The sequence below is a fragment of the Colossoma macropomum genome, unplaced genomic scaffold (genome assembly GCF_904425465.1).
Source record: "Colossoma macropomum unplaced genomic scaffold, Colossoma_macropomum, whole genome shotgun sequence".
NCBI classification, from domain to species: domain Eukaryota; kingdom Metazoa; phylum Chordata; class Actinopteri; order Characiformes; family Serrasalmidae; genus Colossoma; species Colossoma macropomum.
Genome location: NW_023494792.1, coordinates 45,498,935 through 45,520,262, shown reverse-complemented (window position 1 = coordinate 45,520,262; position 21,328 = coordinate 45,498,935). Strand labels below are relative to the sequence as shown.

Here is a 21,328-nt window from a genome sequence, read left to right as displayed (position 1 = left end):
GACACATCTGAATCATGTAAATTCAGCAGCATTCTTGTCAGTGTGCAAGCAGAAAAGGTCAAACTGCATTTTGCCTCCATAACTATTTGTGTCACACTGAATTAATCCAATTCACTTAGCATTCACTTAGCACTGGGACTGAAACACATTGCTACACATCGATGCACAAAATATATGAATACTTGCTGCCATACTGTCAATTAGATAAGACTCTCGAGAGGGTTATGATGTGACAGGCCAACCAATCGCGCTCATCCTCAACCAATTACAGCATGAAGGTGTTACATTAGGCGAAGATACTACATGCAAATGATTTCAAAGAAAAACACTGGGATAGGAGGAAAACAAAAAACACCAGGCAGTCTGAAATAAAGACGTAAGCTTTGGGGGGGTGGGCCTGCGGTGGTGACAGAACAATGTCTACATGATATTTACACACGAGAACAAACAACATGTGTTTGCCCAGATTCATCTGACAAGGGCCACAGCATCACTGCTTGCTATAAAGTCTATTAATAGCCCCTGCTCACTGCTTCCTGTCGGTGCCGTTGCCCAGCAGACAACGGACCTGTTGCCATGGGAACCCCTCACTGCCTGCTCACATGAGGTTAATCAATACCCGGAGACGACAGCTTTCATTGATGTTTCATTACACCTTCGAAAAGCGTGGACTCCACTCGTACAGACAGACGCGACCATAAAGCTGATATATACAGTAGGCCTTGATTTCAATTCAACTAGCCAAAGCTCCCACCGCCCTCCAGCGCTGACTTTTATTAATCTGGGATGAGTTACATTAATTTTCATCACCCTCACTGTGCCAGTTGGGAAGAAACTAGTTTCAAACTGTGGAAAACAGTGGTAATCCATGTCCTGGAGAAATGCAACATTTTAAAAGCAGCATCACATGGAACGAACAGAGCCAAAAACAAAGTCTTCTTTGAGGTTTTCACATGCAAGTGCATGGAGATCACTCATTTGAATAGGTCTAAGACATCAATGAACTATGTTCCCTTATTCTTTTGGCCCACAGATGCTGCACGTATCGTTTGTTAATATACCACTGGGAGGTCACAATATGCAAACGAGCCCTACAACCAATCATGTTCTTTACTGTGTGCTGTGAGCACCCTGATAATTTCAGTAAGCCATGTAATTTAAGAAAAGTAAATTACTTTGGCACCGATGTGGTAATTGTGGACTAGAGTTAGTGCGGTTTAATGTAAATCATGGTGTAATGATTGGATGGTTACCTTATCATTGGCTTTCATTGCCATCTGTTCTCCTGTACAAGTAGTAGTTTCCTTAAAATCAGTGATTCTCAGCCTATTTTAGCTGTGACTCTCTACACTCACCCTGAAATGCCCTAGAGCAGCTTTCTTCTTGATTCGACATACTGGGGACATAAACCTAACAGCACTGATAGACTGCTTCTGCAGATCACGCGTGTTGTAAACACATGCTGCATTGCTGGTCAGTGATGCAGTGTCCAACTTGACTGGGAAGTGGAAAGTTGGAGCTCAGAACTGCTTCATTTTTTACCTCCACACGTTCGAGCAAAAAAAGTGGGAAAAAAACAATGCCTCTATGAAAGCGGGTATTGTTAGCAACAAACTAGCCAGCTAATATTACAGATAGCTATTAGTGAGTGATAACTTTAATGTTCAGTATGTGTTTACCTTCTTCTCTGGTCAGTGTTACAGTTTAACCAACTACTGTATCTGTATGTTAATTGATATATGAGCAGCCAGGTTGATTTGGATGTTTATACACTGAGCTCGGAGTTGAGAACACATTCCAATTTTCCGAATAGGTATTCCCAGTTGAGGGGGCGTTTTCTTTGAAATTCTGAGTTACAGGCTCTATCCAAACGCAGCATAACATCACACACAGTGGATTCCAAACACATAGAAAATGTGGCATTTTCAGACTTAAATAAACCAAACAACTCTGCAAACATCCAACCTCTGTTTCCCAACACGTCTACCTTTTTGTTTGCTTTTTAGCAGAGTTAGCTAATAATCATGTCATGTTGATAGACAAAGTTAGCAGAGTTAGCTGTTTGGCTCAGAGATGTGTACTGCCCACCAGCTGTGCTGATTTTGCTCACCGTGCATGTTTTTGCTCAGGCACTTTGTTTTAGATTATAATAACAACAGGATACCATTGAGCCAGGAGATTTTATAGAAAGGTCATTTTCAGACACAAATTTTCAAATTAATGTATTTTTTCTCTAATTTGCCTTGCACAAATAATGTTCTGTTCAAAGGATATATAAAAAGTGTCCAAGGATAATGCTAATGTAATATGTTGAGTTAAACGCATGTATGAGTGGTGATATTCATATTTTTTTTTTTACAAATTTTTCTTTAATTCGTACCACATGTTTAATATTGTGATACATTTGACAAGGTTATCATTGTGAAAGTGTCAACCTGTAACATCCCTAATTGTGATGTTGATATCAAATACTTTTTCATTATATTTGTTGCCAGTACTGATACATAAACTTTCATGTTATTCATGAAAAAAGCAGAAATTGGGATGACATGTACCAGGATTAGCATTTTGGAGAAATACAGATAAATATACAGATATATTAGCATAGTAGTTAGTGTAGTTAGCGTCGCTAACACTGCTATTCTGTAAATAGGTCATCAAATATCAATTTAAAAATATTGTTCATATCTAAACTTCTGTCTGTTCCTAATAATCTTAATAAGCAATTTATATATATATGTATATATATATATATATATATATATATATATATATATATATATATATAATAAGCAATTATCTTTTGATACCGATATGAATCTGATATCATTATGCATCCCTACAGAATAATTTTGATTCACTGCTGCTTTTTTAATATATTGAAAGGTATATCACAATATATAACAATTTAATCGCAATACTAGTATTTTGTTCATATCATGCAGTCCTACCCCACGGTACCAAACATGCTATGTGGTTTAGTAACTACATTAGAAAGTGAGCATTGTCATTTTTACACAAAGGATAAAGGCACTAATATAGTCACACTTCAACTTATTAAAGTAATCCCCAAACCAACACAGTCTATCTCTAATACAAATATCAGTTTCTAATGTTCAGGAGCAGTACACGGGTAAATGGTTACAAAAAGCAAAGAGCTGTGTTTGACAATGTGTGGGCAGGGATGAGTCCCATTGAGGCAGTTTGCATGATATTATATGCAGTGTTAATAATGTAAAGCTTATTATATTTGGTTATTCTCACACACTGCAGCCAACATAAGAATTCAGACTGCGGTAATTGCTCTATAGGCTATTCACAGTCTTTTTCACACTTGCATGAATGTGAGACTGAACTGTGAGGAGTAAAAGGGAAATAGGGGTGGGATGGTGTAATGATATGATGTCAGCGACCAAAATGATTACCTTTTTTGGTTTTATTGTGGAATCGGTAAAATGTACTGAAAATGTTCAAAATGCACAAATGCATGTTACAATCACTTCACCACTGGTATCATATTGCTAGACATTTTGTACTTCTGTATAGAAGAAAAGTAGAAGCAGCTACGATTGAGCTATTCATGCTCTGCCCACAAATGCATTTGTTCTTAGCAACAGTTAAGAGAACGCACAGAAGTAGACAAAAACCCCATTCAACCGAATATGAAATTGTAGCACACATCTCAAAACTTGTCAAAACCCCTTAATGTGGTCAAATTATTCAAAGAGCTGTGGTGATTTTAGCGTGCAGTTTACATCAGACAGTCTGTGTACTAAGCATAGCTGAAATACAAGAAAAAACTTGAAGTTTTTTGCAAAAACAGTGCACATCTCACACCTCAAACCTGAAAGGAAAAAATTTGATTGCAACATAACTCAAAATACATCAAATTATATAGCTTTGACTACTACAATAACTGTGTTTAAATGCACACTGATGGTTCGATATCAGTCTGCTAGTCAGATATGATATGTAAGATACGATCAGGTTAACAGCACTATTTAATTGTGAAGGTCCAACTATGGTCTTTGTCGACCTAAGCACAGCATGATTAAAACGTGGTCCAGGTTGATATTTGCCAGACTATTTGATATTTGAACATGTAAACAGTTAGACTGTTCTACTGATTTGGAGTACCAGTGGTGTGATAAGAGCTTTTCAATGCCAAAACAAATAAGTCACAAAAGATGAAAAGTTCCACACTTTTGCAGTGACATTTTGTCAGAAATAGACATCCTTAGATAATAAAACACAAAGAGAAAAGAGGTACGTAGATATGTTTAAATGGCAGGAAACTCATACATGGATAAGCTAAGGTGCATCATGAAAGGGGTGTTTCGCAAGTCAGACTCTACTGGCATGCATGTAAACAGGTTACCAAATAGACTATTCTTTTATAAATCTCTTCTAAAACACTTTGTTCTGTCCAGTTTCTTAGAGGCTGTTCATATTGACTTGTAATCCGGTTTCACTCGACCACATGAAAAGCCAAGTGTAAACACAGCCGGGGTGGATTCATGAACAGATTATGATGGATCACTCCAACAAATCTTGACCATATATTCCAATGGTGGTATATATGGGCAAGACATGTTTCTACCGAGTGCTGACTAGCTGAAAGAATTAACAAACAAACTCAAGGTGGAGGGCTGGACTGAAAACCACAACAACACAGAATTGTCATCATGCTAACACTAGCTCGATTGCATTTTAAAAAAATAACAACTATCCTAACAATCCTATCTAAAATAGCCATCATTTGAAATTAATAACATGCTTGTTTTGACAAAGTTATGAGCTACAATATCTCAGATGAATGAATTTTTGACAACTTTCTGTAAAGTTTGTTGAACCTCACAATGATTACTTTGAGCACAGATATGTCAACTGAGATACAAACCCAATTCCAAAATAGTTGGGACAGCAAATAAAAACAGAAAGCAGTGATTTGTAAACTGTATTTTACAGGTACTTAACTGAAAACAGCACAAACAAGAGATATTAAGAGACATATTTTACATTAGCAACTTTATTGATGTTGATTCGCTTATTCCAAATTTGCCTGCCTTCATATTTCAAAAAAGGGACAGGGCGAAGTAAGACTGGTAAACAGGTGAATGGGTAAGAGTTGATTCTATCATGATTGGGTATAAGAGGAGCATTCATGAAAGGCTCAGTCACCACTTTGCTAATGAGTGAATAGTATAACAGAACAAAGGTCTGTGTGTACAGGGCAAGACTGAAAACCAATACTGAATACTTGTGACCATCAATTCCTCAGACAGCACTACAATAAAAACCACATGGGTTCAGAGAATACTTCGGAAAACGCTTATCAGTAAACATGGTTTGCCACAGATGCAAGTTAAGACTCTACTATGCAAGTGGAACAAACAACATCTAGAAACAGCACTGACTTGTCTGGGCTTATTGTAAATAAGGGATGTTGTGTTCTGCAGGCCAAAGAGGAAAAGGACTGTCCCAATTGTAGCCAGTAATTGTACACAGTTGACAGAATCAATAAAATTCAAAACGCTATGATTAACCTTTGTTTTTTATACTGCAGAATATCATTACAACTAGTAGCGTCCTTAGTAGAGAAGAAAACTGCCTCTTGATATCAGTGACAGAGCTCTCCTGATGGAGCCTGGCTTTAAGGTTGGAGGGTGGTGGAGTCCAGAACAGCCATGGACCCTCCTCAGAGCCACAAAGCAAAAGCCCATCCTTCTAATGACCGTAGCCAGGCTGTGAAGACAGACGGCTTAACCTCTCCTATGATCACACTGCCGCCTCAGACACCCCAGGAGTCTGGCACTCTCCTTCTGTTTACAGCTGGTGTTTTAAGTAAAGGTCAGCTACGCTTTTATAGATAATCAAGGTCTTTTTCATTGGCTGAACATACTATACATACTTCAAACACTGTAATCATTGGACCTGGAGACAGTACGGTCAATTGTGGGTGACGAGGGCTTATACATGGCATTAACATCCCATCACCGTAATCTGATTGTGGTGATTGGATAATTGGCCAATCAAGACATATATTTCCCTTTTGTAGCCTCTGCATCTGGATACCGTTTACACAATATTAAAAAATTAAATCAGCCTGATGTGTAGAGGACATGTGGTCTATACAGGCTAAATTGTGTTTGATTTATAAATTGTTCTACAATGTTGGTATTTTAAGCAACAAAGATGTTGTTATGTATGTTTGCTTAGCAGCCTCAAGTGAAGCATAGCAGAAAAAATGGGTTAAAAATGGGTTAAAAATCTCATTCTGTTGGAAAAGGGAGAATTGTGTAACTGTCCTTCATACGCAATGAATGGCTTATTAACTTTTGCGTTCACGAGCCTACATTTGATTACACATGCAGAAGCATAAAAAGAAGAAGTAGTTTAACAACAGAGGGGGAACAATTAAAAGGTCTAGGTGGAGCTCATGTGATGTTAGACAGTGAATAAAGAAAAGCCGGCCACATTGTGTTTACACACACACAGATCTGAGAGTAACAGCTACCTCCAAACACATTCCAAAGCTCTACAAAAAGTTTTTGAGCATGTAGCATCGGTACTATAAAAGTTGCAAGAGCACAAATTAACAATATTTTATCTGGTATACAAACTACATATATTGCTCCTAAAAAGTATGAATCTCAATAAGTGGAACAAGCTGTCGCTTCAACTGTGAAAAAAAAACAGAAGCATCATGTATAAGGTTTGTATTTTAATGTTAATCATGTTGTATGTTTGTGAAATAAACAGAGATTTCATTTTCTCCTGATGAATTCAGATTCTGCACAACAGGGCAATACGAGCACTAAAGTAGCATTTTTTCTGCATCTCTGAGTGCAAGAAAACTCATGCATGTATGGCTGGAGTCATTAATTTTATCTATATATATATATAATATTGTATACTGTATATAATGTTGTTGCTCTCTAAAACCAGCATGCATTGCAATGGGCTTTAGAAACAGCTAGTAAAATGCAATTATCAACAATTATTAACATTTGATTCATCATCATTTATGGCCGCCTTTAGAGTAAGAATAGAGCAAGAGAAGATATTTTTGTACCCTGGAACATAAATTGGGTTGCATACTTGAATGACTAGTTTGCAACCATCAGTATTTTAGTGTATTATAATAGCAGTGATGCATAATGATTTCCTCAAAACAAACTTTTCAGCTCCTTTTCTTAATGTTTGCTGTTACTGCAGAGAACTGTGCTAACACTTGGAAGAGTTTCACTGACATCAAGGTCAGATATGAACGGCTTACAAAACAGCAAAGGACTGCCATCTCCCCTTACGTTAGAGAATCTCTGCTGTAGCGTGTGAACAGTACTACTATATTAGTCCCCACTGTCTGTTACATGCTTTGTCTATGTTTAAGGTAAAGCATGCTATAAAAAAATTAACATACAAAATCGTTAGATTGATGCTAATCATGCATAGGAATCCCCTTTGCCAGGCTCATGGAAATTAGCATTATTATCATTATTATCTAGTGGCAGAAATTTGAATAAATGCTATTTATAAAGCAAATTAAACGCTGTTTCTACATTTAACATTTTTTTATAGTTAGTTCTGTAAACACAGCTTTATTTAGGGTGGATGTGACACTAACTTACAATAAAGCTATGAATATCTTTTCCTTCTCTTATAAAGCTGCGATTTCTGAGAAACAAGTGACGATATGTGCTTCCAGAGTGACTGATGTATGAAATGAGTCGCTGCCTACAGTAAGTGTCAGGAGCTTGCTGTGCCTTTACCTAGATATATCCAAAGCTGAGCGACAAGAACAGGGAAAGGTCATCCTTCCTCATGCCTGAAGTGACCCTGATCCACCATAGACCAGACCACAAAGGGCAGCTCACGAATAATTGGGCCGAAAACGCTCAAACTGGAAGCCAGTGGTGAAAGTCAATGGAAAGGTATGACATTTCTTTCTTTGACAAACAGCCAGAGCTGACCTTTTGGAAACTGAAAATGCTAAGCAATTTGTTCATGAAAGCCGTCGTGTTGATTAAGATGGACTGGTGGGATATACGTGGGCAAAATAATTAGAGGTGAAAACCAAACGGAATACCTGCCTGGACGGCCTAATTAGCCACAGACACATAGACAAGGTGATAATTAACTGTTAGAGCATAGTGGGGCATTCGCTTGGAAAAGTCATTACTGTGTATCAGTGCCATGTTAGTTTATCTCATAACAAATGCGTATCATTTTCAGTCACAAATTCAATTAATCCCAATTTGCCGGTACAACACGACCCCGTTCTCTATGACCCAACTGATAGTGTTAAAAGGCCAATTTAGTACCTTTACCTTGTATTTTATTTTTTTCCCCAATGTCCCATTAATGACAATTGTGTGGTTTTATGTACTGTCATAAGTCGATTATACATAACCATTTTCCAACATCTCTTTATCCCTTACAATTGAACAGGCTGTTTATGTTGCTGTGCCTTTAAGACATCTATTTAAATGAACTTCATTCTGATTGGCTGTCATGTATTGTGCCTCATTCAAAAAGCAGTCCAGACTAAAACACTCCTCATAATGTGGCTGAATAGGCTGATGTCTGAAAATATGTTGGTTTTTGTGACATCACAACAACCATGGATTCAGAATGGGCTGTTTTAACAACTTGGTTACTATATATAACCATGTGGACTGGAGAATGAATTGTATGTTTAACAGTGTTTATATACTATATCACAGCATTTCCAAAAAGTATGAAAATTCCATTATATGGGCCCTTAAAAATGTTATTCACTATTCTCTCCATAGTGGATGCGTCAACTTGGGTTATACACTGGGGCGAGGCACCAAGACAGTCCACATTTTCAACAATAGATGAGGGTACATTGGCATTAGAGGGCCTTGAGGACTAGGAAGGGAACCACCGTCCTAATCCAGTGACATGTTTAATTCAGAGAGGGACATGGATGAAGGAGTAGGAATTGTGGGTGAACATATATAAATAATTAATAATAAAGATCATTTTCTAAAAATCATACATCCTTGTAATTATATTGTGCTTATTTAATGGTATACAGTGACATTGCCTTTTCACCGCTCCCCCTCACACTGCATATAGAGATCACACTTCAGTTCAGGTTCAACTTTGACAAGTAGCCTGATATTGCCAGTCTCCACTCTGTGCACCTTCACTCCAATATACAGCACCATTTTATTTAAGTTTGTCTCCCTCAGTAGTTGCCATCGGGGCTACAAAGCATGCTTTAAGCTTTGACACCTTGGGAGACACCTAGGGATCAGCTATGGCCTCCAGAAGGACTTGTACCAAGGTTTTTACCTGCAGTAAGCAGATCAGCAAGTCAAGCTATGGCCAAACAGGGAGCCTAAAGTTTGCTTAAAGTACAACAAAAGCTGAAACTCAAGCTCAAACGAAAATATTTGAAACAGGACATAAATTAATATTTTTATTTGAAAATTAACCTCAATACTTGCCAGTGTCAAGTTTAAAAGATTCCAAGCTGGCTATAAGCAATGTGCCACTAAACGTGCCACACTCTTCAGCCCCTTCTCTTACTGTACACGTCTGTTTCCACAGGTTGCCAGCTATTCAACACTAAGACCAATATGTGTTCATATCACATTTTGTACAGTCTACAATCAAAGTATCAAACATCTTTTGCAGCCTATGAAGGTAGCCCCAAAAAATTACCCTGTGACATTATAATTTCCACTCGCGACTGCATTTTCAAACTAGCCCAATTTGGCAGGAAACATACGAATCTGGCAACCCAGCATGAGCAAAGAACCAGCGAGTGAAATATGTGCATGCGGAAAACAGCACTTGTTCTTTCTGGTTACTGTAGCGCCCTTGCATGCTTAAAATCAATAGTGCTTTCCAAATGCTAGATGTAGTTTCACTACAGCAGCTATTTCCAAGGCTATTCTCAAGTTTTGCACTAGGATTGGGGTAGCACTGCCCCCCTTCTTTAGTTTTGGGGGAGGGCAATGACCCAATGCCCCCCTTTATGTACAGCACTTAAGGATGAGTCACAGAGAACTGTGCATAAGCAAGAAAGGTCATATTTTCCGCTATTTCTGAGAATCAAGAAACTATTGGTGGGAAACTACATTAGTATTCAGAGATAATAAAGAGCACATAATGCTAGACAACAGGCATCAGTTTAATCACTCCTCCACCCTGTCTCACATCAATGAGACCTACATCTCATTCTGAAAGCACAGATTGGTTTTAGGCACGTTGTTCATGAGATGTTACACCTGAATGAGCATATCACTGCTATTTGCCAGTCTGTCAGTTTTCACGTCCAACGATGACGTGTCTTCTTGATATGATTTGAGACTGATTACAGGAGTTAAAAATAGCCCTGGGTTGTGACTGAAAAGTCACGGTGTGAAATCTCATTAAAGCCCATGACCCCATGCACAATTAGTGACTAACTCTGACTTGATTAACCAAAGCAATAAAACAACAGAACATAACAAAACGGAAAACTACACAAGTGTTACAGTGACTTTCACTGTAGGCAGGTAATATCAAAACCTCTCATGATATCCATAATAACAGACGTTAAAAGAAAGTATGTTCGTCTGCTGAGGACAGTGAACTTTTATGGTATCCAGAGGTCATCTGTGAGTAAATGCTACACCATCCATAACAATATACTGGGCTCTAGCACTGAGATGGGGTTACAGAACAAGGAGTTTAATGTAATCCAGGAGACTTGCAATAGGAACAATTGATTCACTCTCCAAACTGCCTTCGATGTCATTTTATCAATAGACAGGGCAATACATCCTTGCTTTGAATAGAACAAGGGTCACTACAGGCTATTACAATTCAGCAGTATACGAACCCATCCATTGTCTCCACTTGGCCAGAGAAGGCGATATATAATGCCTTCTCTATTTTGCTGAATGCTTTGCACAGCTGACTTGAGTCACTTGAATTGTAAGGAAGTCACTAGCAGAAATCTAATTATCTTTTGATATAATGATCTTTTTCAAAGAAACAGTGATTGTGACGGTGATAATGATGGAATGTTTTCCTCTGTCCAATGAAGCATGTACTGCTGCAAGAGATAATTAAGTTTAATGATGAATTCCATTGATTTTTCAAAATCTCTGCTTAACCCCCCTTATTATCTTTTAATTTCACCCCATTCAATGTCTCTAAATAAATGACTGACATCCTTTTTTTGCTTCATATTTAATAACTTTTCCTAGTTTAATGGGGACACCTGGATAAAAAACTTAACATGATGATATGTCTTCAATGTCCTGTACACATTTTGTACACATCTGAGTTCTTTGGGGTCAATTTGACCCCAGGCTGTTTTTAACTGTATAACATATATAAATATATGTATTATAAATAACAAATATTGAAATATTTTACATGATATTGAGGTCACTACACCATGAAATTTTATAATCTTCAAAAAACTTCACTCTGCTTCAGAGCCCTGACCTAACAACCATACCTGTAAGTTGTGCAAGAACCACTGATAGTTCACAACACATGAGGGAGGGGAAAACATAATTCCCAGCAGAACTTTTCAGGATAACAGGACGGTTATTTAAATGAGCAAAATGTATACAAAGTAACTCAGAGTGGTTTACTACTGAGTATTACTGAGTCTAGAATTGTTCACAGTTGTGGTGACAGCAACCAGTCGTCTGAGTTTAATGCCTCTAAAAGCTACATCACAGAACATTAATAAAATGGTATGGTTACAAATATGTTACTTGATATCTGAAAAGTTTGAGTATTAGGCATAATACATTTTTAAAAAGCCACTCTAGGCAGAGAGGTACACACAGAGCATTGTAAAGCAAATTAGTACACAAACAAAACCTTTTTTTTTCAGATTTAGCACTATTTTACCAACATTACATATAAAATTCACAAGACATGTGTAGGTTGTTTTGGATAGTAAATGTAATGTACAATGTAATTTTTAAGAAAGTCAGCATAAGACATTGATTTTAAAATAATGATAAGTTCAGTTTTTATAGTGCCTTTCACACACCCAAAGATGCTTTACAAAGAGAATGAAAAATAAAGACCTAACACTTTGAAGAAGAAGAATAGTGAGCAGTAAAGAGGAAGGTTTTGAGCTGAACCTAAAAAGAAGAGAGAGTAGAGAGATTGTGGTGGAGAGTCCCAGACTCTGGGAGCAGTAGCACTGAAAGACCTGCCACCCACTGTGGAGAGTCTTGTATGTGGAACTTCAAGAAGTCCAGTGCCGGAAGATCTGAGGCAGCGAGAGGGACAATACAGAGGAAGGAGCTCACTGAGGTATGAAGGGGCAAGACCATAAATGGCTTTGAACTTAAGAAGGAGAAGTTTATGCTTGATACGGGCGGATATTGGTAACCTGTGAAGCTGATGGAGGATGGGAGTGATGTGTGCAGTGCGCTTGGTAAAAGTGAGGACCCTGAAGGAACTGAAACCGGTTGAGCAATTTAACAGGGGGCCTATTAAAGAGGAAACAGCAATAATCAATGCTGGAGAAATTGAACACGTTAACCAGCATTTTGGCATTAACGTTGTTCAGCAGAGGGCAGAAGCATGCAATGTTATGCAAATGGTAAAATGCAATCTTAGTAAGTGGCTTAATATGGAGCTGAAATGAAAGTGAAGAAGTAAAAATGAATCAAAGGTTTTTACTGACTTGAACTGATTTAATAGGAATACCATCTACATTCACAGTGAGATTGGATAAATTGGAAACCAGTTTTAGGGCTGACTAACAAGACTTTGGTTTAGTTTCAAGAAATTACAATCCAACCAGTGTTTTAAATCTGAAATGCATGTACTTAGTGACTGAGCTGAGACTGTGGGAGATGCAGTGCTAATGTAGGTTTGGATATCATCAGCATAACAGTGGAACTTAAGCCCATGATTTCGAACAATCTGACTAGTGAAGAATTGTATAATACAAAAAGGATGGGTCCAAGGACAGAACCTTGGGGTACTCCCTGAGCAACTGAAGCAGCGGATGACTTGCGTGAACCTAAAGAGATAATCCGTTGCCTGTTAGTAAGATAGGATCGGAACCAAGCAAGAGCTAAGCCTGAAATGCCTCTGGATGAAAGCCTGGAAATAAGCATCATGATTCACAGTGTCGAAGGCTGCAGTGAGATCAAGGGGGTGAGGATATTAAGAAAACCAGCATCATTAGACAGTAAAAGGTCATCAGTAGCCCTTAACAGGTTGTGGAAGCCAGATTGGAAAGGCTCATACAGATTATTTCTGCTGAGAAAATCCTGAAGCTGAGAGGCCACAACTCTTTCCACCTCTTTAGCTGAAAAAACAGGAAATTGCAGATGGGTCTGTAATTGGAAAGTAATGAAGTATCTAACTCTAGTTTCTTAAGAATAGGAGACACAGCAGCTATTTTGAGAGAAGTAGGGACAGAACCTGAGGAGAAACACTGAGTATTAAGATGAGCTATAGGAGAAGAAATAGCAAAGAGACAGGATTTAGGAAAAGGAGTAGGGGCAGGGTCAAGCTGACAAGAAGAAGAAGACTTAAAAAATTATCCCTGTGACTGTTGATGGGTCAACAGGGCTGAAAGCAGATAGACTGTCAACATTCTGAAGTTGAGTAATTTGGGAGAAAGAGGACTGTGCTACAGTGGGGAACTGCTGGTAGATGCTGTTAATTTTACCCCTAAAGAAATCCTGGAAAAGCCTGGCACTGAACAGGGGAGCACGGAGTAGATAATGCGGGGGATGAAGAAGTTTGTGTATGGTTCTAAACAGAGTTTTGGGCCTAGAGCTGCGACCATTTATAATACTTGAATAGTGGGCAGAACGGGCAGCTTTTAGGGCATCTATGTACCAACAGATGTGCTCCCTAAAAAGTAAGTGATGAACAGTAAGCAGAGTTTTCTTACACAGGCACTCAAAGACACCTTCCATTAGCTTTCATAGCTCTGAGCTCAGGGGTGAACCATGGGGAGGTACGAGAAACAGCAACATCAGTTTAGTTTTGAGAGGAGCATGAAAGTTAAATATGTTAGAAATACTGTCACTGTAAAATGAAACCATGACGTCAGGAGAAGACAGTTCAGAAAAGTCTGAGAGAAGTGAAGTCTGAGGAGATTCGGAAAACAGATGAAGGTCAACAGAATTAAGGTTACAGAAAGACACAGTGGTTTCACAAGAGGTTTAGTAGTGGGTGTCCTAAGATAACATTCAATGAGCTTATGGTCAACCAACAACAGAACCAGTAACAGAAATATTTTTGCGACCAGCAGAACATAAGTCTAGTATATGACCATGACTATGAGAAGGGAAATCAACATGCTGAGTGAAACCGAAACATTCAAGGACCGTCAGGAGCTCAGTGCAAAATGAGCAATTTGTGTCAAGATGAATATTAAAGTCACCCAGTAACATAATAGCAGAACAGATGGATGAGGCCACTGTAAGTAGTTCACTTAGATCAGACAAAAATTGAGAGGCAAATTTGGGAGGACGAAAGATTAGCAACAAAAGCAATGAAGAGAGGGAGGAAACCTTCAAAGCCAAATATTTGCAAGAAGTAACATCATGAAAAAGCACTTCTTTAATCTTCAAACTGCAGCTACACCTCACCCTTTACTTGTGAAACAAGGCTTAGCCATAAATGTATATCTTGATGGTGCTAACGTATTTCAGTTGAGGTAGTCCCCAGCCTGTTGCCAAGTTTCAGTCAGCTGAAGCAAATCCAGAATTTTCTGAATGCTCAAAGCATTTATCATTGATGCCTTATTAGTTATTGAAACAGTGGTATCCAGTGTGCAGAATGAGCGAAGAAGCCCATGGTAAATTCCATTTTTATTTGATCTGATCCTAAAAGTTTGCTTGTGCGATCAAACAAGTGGAATGCAGCCCTCCAAAGCACAGTGAAGTGAGGGAGAGCGTGAGGCACAGTGGATGTACCTTGGCTGGCAAGCAATGCTGACTTATAAGTCACAAGTTTTTTAAGTCACTTGACGAATGTATGATCCTCATCAAAGGAAGACAACACCACTCAAACCAAAAGCCAGCAGCCCAAATCAGAAAACAGATGAGCAAACATAATCCGAAGTTGATCATCATAACTATTTTATTGAGTCATACACAGATAGGCGGCATAGGATCACAACACCTTAGCCATGAACCATCCACTATGTCAGCCAAACACCAGAAATCACACACCCGTATTGAGTGCAGGGAAGCGGCGGGGCTACCCAGCATAGCAAAATTGCTGACAACAACTTAGCGAGGGGTGAAACGTTTTATTCATTTGAGTTGAATACATATATTTGAATCAAGTAAATCCAAAGCTCTATTTATTTCAATGTTCTTCTTTGATTTAGTAAAGGCTTGAGTGTGTTGTGCTCTCTGTCTGTTTAATACTTAACTTTGCCTTAGTAATAGATAACAAGTCAAGTCAAGTCAAATTTATTTATATAGCGCCTTTTACAACAGATGTTGTCACAAAGCAGCTTTACAGAGAATCCGAGAATAACAACTTAAAATAAGGAGCCCTGGGAATGACTAGACTTTGCTACCTTTTATGTTTGCTGATTATGAGTTAATATCAGAGAAATATGCATTTAACTCAGTAAAGGATATTTCTTAAAGGCTTCTATCTATTAGCTATATCACAGCAAAACCACAATTGGCGCCTACACTGTTGTTTGCATGCAAAGATTTTTGTCAATCCAATTGAATGCATTCTGATTATAGATTAAGACTGAGGTGTTTATGGGCACACTGTCCTGAACAATCTGATGAAAATCTCCGTTTACATGCACACCACAAGTAATCACATCCAAAATTATGCACACGCGTAGAGTACCACTTAGTGTAGACATTACCACGGCAAAGAGCATTGCGTGAGTCCAGTCACAGTGACACAAGCAGCAGTAGGCAGAGCGTGTAAATACTTTGAAATCATGGCAGAATTGGGAAAGCGCACTTCACATGTACTTATTAAAGAAGGGTGAGAGGAAGACATCGTGTTCTGAGACACGTAAGCAGGATGCCAGTACCACCACCATTTTTTTAAAGTTTAAAGCATAAACTTCATCTGCTCTGCAGACCAGTTTCTGCCCCCACCAGATTGAACGTTATAAACTTTCACTAAGATGCAAACGCACACGCAAAGAACGTACTTAAACTTTCCGATTGTAAATGTAATTGGATACAGGCATTCACATGGCTATTATTCTGCTATTTAACGGATTGTTTATAGGATTACCCACCTTGTTCATGCGGATAGAAACTGTATTCCGAATGGCCTCAATCGGATGAGTCTATTATGATTGAGGTGTATACATGGACATATTCTATTCCAATTGAGCTATTAGTCTAAATAATAACGGATTATCAGGCTGCATGCAAACATGCATTTACATGCAATTGGTAATTTGAACATTATTGGATTTCGGCAGTTATCCGATTATTCAAGTGGTAAAAGCATACTCCAATTTCTTAAGGTCTAGAAATCTGATTAAGAAATCTAATAAAGAGAGCTGTTTTGCAGTTATCAGATTACTAAGTACATGTAAACGCACTCATTGTTTTCAAATGTACATGCAAGGTGTTCATTTAGCACTGGGGATTTTGTCCTGTGATAACTGGTTTAAGGTTGCTGTCTGTCTCTCTACTACCTACAGTTTGGCATAATTAATATAGCTTTCCACTTTGCTAGCTAGCCCTGTTAGTAAGCGATCCATGTGTTCTTCTCAAAGACTGCAGCATCTGTAGCTGCTTTTGGGCTGGCTTTATGTTTAAGCTTGCTTAACTTACAGTTTAGTTTTATTACAACTAAAGTCTGACATCAAATGAGGAGCCCTGGGAAGGATTAAACTGCGCTAACTGGCTATGCTTGTTAGCTCTCATGCTAGCAGCTAATCAAGCTTGCCCCATAGACAGATGGCTGACTAGCAATTCATACTAAAAGCAGTGCTTTGAACTGACTGGATTTAAAAGCGTACGTCACGGAACTGTATTTGAGTTTACTTAATTTTTGGCAATAGTAACTTTTTTGATTACAGATGTACACATTCAAATCAAGTAGATTCAGCACACTATTGTTTCCTAGTGTACTGCTTTGACCGGAGCATCTTCATAGCCATAGCTGTTTATCAGCAGTTCTCTGTCCTGGTCCTGGAGTACCACTGCCCTGCACATGTTAGAGTTTCCAGAACAGAACACAAATATTGGAAATACATATTCACAATACAGAAATCAAGTATCTGTATTCAGTTCAAGTTACATTTTGTGAAGGCAGTATTCAGAACACAGTTATTTTTTACATTTTTAGAAGAATAATTTTAGAATACTTACCCAAAAAAAAATACAATCTTCAAAAGAAACACCATCTGCTCGATTATGAACTATTTTCAACTATTTTTGAATCAGCGCACAACATGTAGAAAATATGCTGGTTAGATAAATTCTAAAGAGGACCTCAATGCAGATGCAATTAACACTAAAGGTTCTGCTAAAGCCTGAGTAGACTGACAAATCAATGTGAAGAACCAGTTATTAATCTCAGTGTTACTGGGCTCTTTTAAAGGAATGATCAAACTAATCCTAACTAATTAATCTCCTCAGTAGTGGACATGTTTGCAAGTGCTAAGTTTAGCATCAGTGCTGTACTGGACAGGGGATTGTGGGAGCAGCAGTGGACTGAAGCAGGTGACAAGAGAGAAAAAAATAATTTTTAAGGAATTTTTCAGAAAATGAATTAACAGAATCAGTACATGAAGAAAACTGCCAAACAGTAGCAGTGAGGAGAAGTATGAATTAAGTAAAAAAGCTTTTGCCCATCTTACTTACCAAGTAATTAAAATGTATTCTGAATACGTTATTTTTGTATGTATTGTGACAGAATACATTACTGAATATACTTAGGACAGTGCATTCAGTATTCAGCCATCATTACTTTTTCAAAGTATTCTACTCAACCCTGATCCCAACACACTTAAAGCAACCAATGAACTAATGAATAAGCACTTCCTGAGATGAAGTGGTTGTGTTAGAGCAGGAAGAACTCTAAAACATAGTGTCCAGTGGTCCTCCAGGACCAGGATTGACAACCACCACTGCAGATGATCTAAGGATGGCTGTGCCATAATCTCTCGTTGTTAGTAAATAAGTTACGTGTGAACCTATTACTTGACTCAATGAAGGTAAAGAATAATGCTTTCTGTACTTTGCTGTATGCAAAAGATACAGTTCCACATGAAAAAAAACACAATTTTGCCTTTAGTGTATAATTACTTTTTTACACGTTTCCACAGGTCTGTTATACAGACTTATTACAAGTGGCACTTTCTTAGCTCATTTGAGTCAATTTAATGCTCTACTTTTTCGGTGCAACAACTTCACTTCCACAGTTACAGCATATAGACTTAGCAAAAACAAAACTTTATCAAGTCTAGCTCCAATCAACATTGGGACACTGAAAATGTAATGCTTTCAATTTACTTAATTCAAATGTGTACGTAATTTTCACAAAGTAAAATATAATACATCAACACAGTTGTACCGATGGAAAGATTACTTTTCAGTGTAGCTGGGTTTAAGTTGGTCAGACTCTGCTGTGTCTCTCAAGTAACTTTCCTCCCAAATGAATTTCCACAGTTATATGAAAACAGCCAGGGCTGTCTTACCAAACCAGCAGCTGGACTGAAAAGGTAACTGAATTCGCTTGGTTCAAATGTGTACGTCATTTGGACATTAAAACAGTACACTACATCAACAGAGTTATTACCAAAAGTAAGACATCAGCACAACTGTGTTTTTAAAATTTTTTTTTTAGTGTAACTGTGTTGTGGCTGGCTGTGCCCTGTCTCTCAAGCGTAACTACACATTTGTTTTCTTCATGCCTAAATACTTAGTCATTTCCATAGGTCTGTTCTATAGTCCTAGATAACATCAGTGCTTTCTTTCCAAGCTCTTTGTCTTTCCAACCTGCTCTTTGGCTTTATGGAAAAACAAGACTGTTTTGTTGTAATATACTCTATTCATGTGAAAATTATGTTTGCAATTGAATTGAGGAAAATCAAGGCATTTGTTTTGTCAGTGCAACAACATTTAACCTCAAATGCATCCAAAATCAGAATGCCACCTATTTTCACAAATCTTCTGCATAATTACATTGTTGCAGTTCAAACAAAGTCATTCACAATTATTTGATGTGAAATGCATAAGAAACCTACCAAGTCATAATGGTGCTGGTGATAGGATCCAGACATCCAGAAGCCTCTAAAAGCTCCTTCACAGACCATCATTGCATGAAATAGTTATGAATACACCGCCTGATGCCTTGCATTTTTTTACAACACATGCAGGGTGTCGTAAGGTAAAACAGCACACAAAGAAAATGCATTTTTTTCAGATTTAACACTTTTTTATCATGACCAACATTATATGTAAGAACTCAGAAGACATGTAGGTTCACTGGTGGTTTTGGATAGTGAATAAAATGGTTATATTTGTGTTGCAGACATTGCAACCTCTGTCTCCTGTCCAGTTACTACGCTTCTCCACACCTCATCATTTCACACCAAAACACTCTGAATGACGTTGTTTACATCTCAAAGGTGTATACAGAAATTCTGAAAAAATACGGAATCCCCCTTTAACAGACATGAAAGATGTGCTGTTTTAACATAGGACCTTAGTAACCTGTCTGGCTTAGAAATGTGACTTCACTTAAGTTTACATTCATTCATGTAACAGAAAGATAATCAGTGTTTTACCACCTGCTGACGTATTTAAAGTTCAGTAAAATCAACATTTTAAAGCACCCAGGTACAACTTTTTCTTTTAAAGCACTAAATCGTACAGTTAAAAAAAGCAGCTCTTTCTTACCAAGCCCGAGTCCGACCAGCAGCCTCCCCACGAGCAGCACCTCTTTGCCCGGGCGCCGCGCTCAGCACCACGCCGCCGATGGCGAAGACGCAGCTGGCGAGCAGCACGCAGACTCTGCGCCCGAGCAGCCCGTTCAGAGAACCGCCGGCTAGCGCGGACAGCGCCGCCGCGGCCACGCCGCACGACACCAGCAGCTCCTGCCACAGCGCGGTCACGTTGCTTTCGCGCTTGAGTAGCAGCACGGCCCCGGAGAGCACGCCCGTGTCATAGCCCAGCAGGAAGCCCCCCAGCGCGGAGAAGGCGGCCAGCACGTATACGAAGGCCGGCGTGTCGTCCCGCTGCAGCTGCTTCCGCGCGGCTCGCTCTGGGTCTCCAGCAGCAGCGGAGGCGGAAACGGCGGCGGCGGAGTTGACTGAGGCCGTGGAGGCGCTCAGCGCACCCGGGCTGCTGAGGCTGGAAGCCCCCGCCCCTGTTATGAGGCTCCTCTCGCCGTCGTCGCTCGCCTTTTTCCGCCTCTCGCCCAGCAAGTTGCTCATGCTGCGGAGGCTGTAGTCATGGTGGGGGAGTTTGCGGGACATAAGTGGACAAAAAGTGGGGAAAAAGAGAAAAAGGGAAAAGAAAAAGTTGCAGACTGGATGAACGGCTGCTTGAAGTCTGTTTGGCGTGGAGTTGTTTTTATTAACTGCTGCCTCTTTCTGAGCTCGCCTACTCTACTCCGATCTGGCGTCCAGCAACATCAACACCACCATCATCAGAATCATCTTCATCATCGTCGTCGTGGTCTTCCTCATCTTCATCATCCTCCCCATCCCTGTGCTCCAAGTGCTGAAGAAGAGTCGCGCGGCCAAAGGTAAGAGCGCGCGCGAGGCGGTCGCTGCTTTCGTCATCACCAGCGTGCGTATGTTATATGTTGAGACGTGTGACGTGAGAAAGGCTCTACGCGCACACACACACACACACACACCACGGGTGGATGTCTTAGCGAGCAAACGTGACATTCTGCTGCCACCCAGCTTCTGTAGTTAATGCAGTACATGACTGTAAAAGTATTAGTATTAAATATATATATACAATATATAAACAATATATGTACAATATCACTGTCGAAATACTGATGAACCTTAATGTACATAACTCTCTCTCTCTCTCTCTCAATATATATATATATATATATATATATATATATATATATATATATATATATATACATACATTAACCATTTAGGAATTATTTTCACACATGCTCAAAAGTAACTGGATAAACTAACATAAACACAAGGATTATTTTAAATACTTGAAACTATATCCTTTCGCAGTCAATGACTGCCGAAATCTGGAACCCATATACATCACCAAATGAGTTTCCTCCCTTGAGATGCTATGCCAGGCCTTTACTGTGGCCACCTTCAGTTGCTGCTTGTTTCTGCCTTCAGTTTTCTTTTCAGTAAGTGAAAAGC

At 38.9% G+C, this 21,328-nt stretch overlaps 1 protein-coding gene across 1 annotated transcript in view; it reads right to left on the bottom strand.

Moving 5' to 3' along the window:
- LOC118812374 (proton myo-inositol cotransporter) overlaps positions 1-20,732 on the bottom strand; it is a 114,733-nt gene extending 94,001 nt beyond the window's left edge. Inside the window, 2 exon segments of the mRNA XM_036577339.1 lie at positions 19,872-19,923; positions 19,925-20,732. Of these exon segments, the coding sequence (XP_036433232.1) occupies positions 19,872-19,923; positions 19,925-20,449 (577 nt within the window). The 5' untranslated portion in view covers positions 20,450-20,732.
- Between the last annotated feature and the right edge of the window lie 596 nt (positions 20,733-21,328).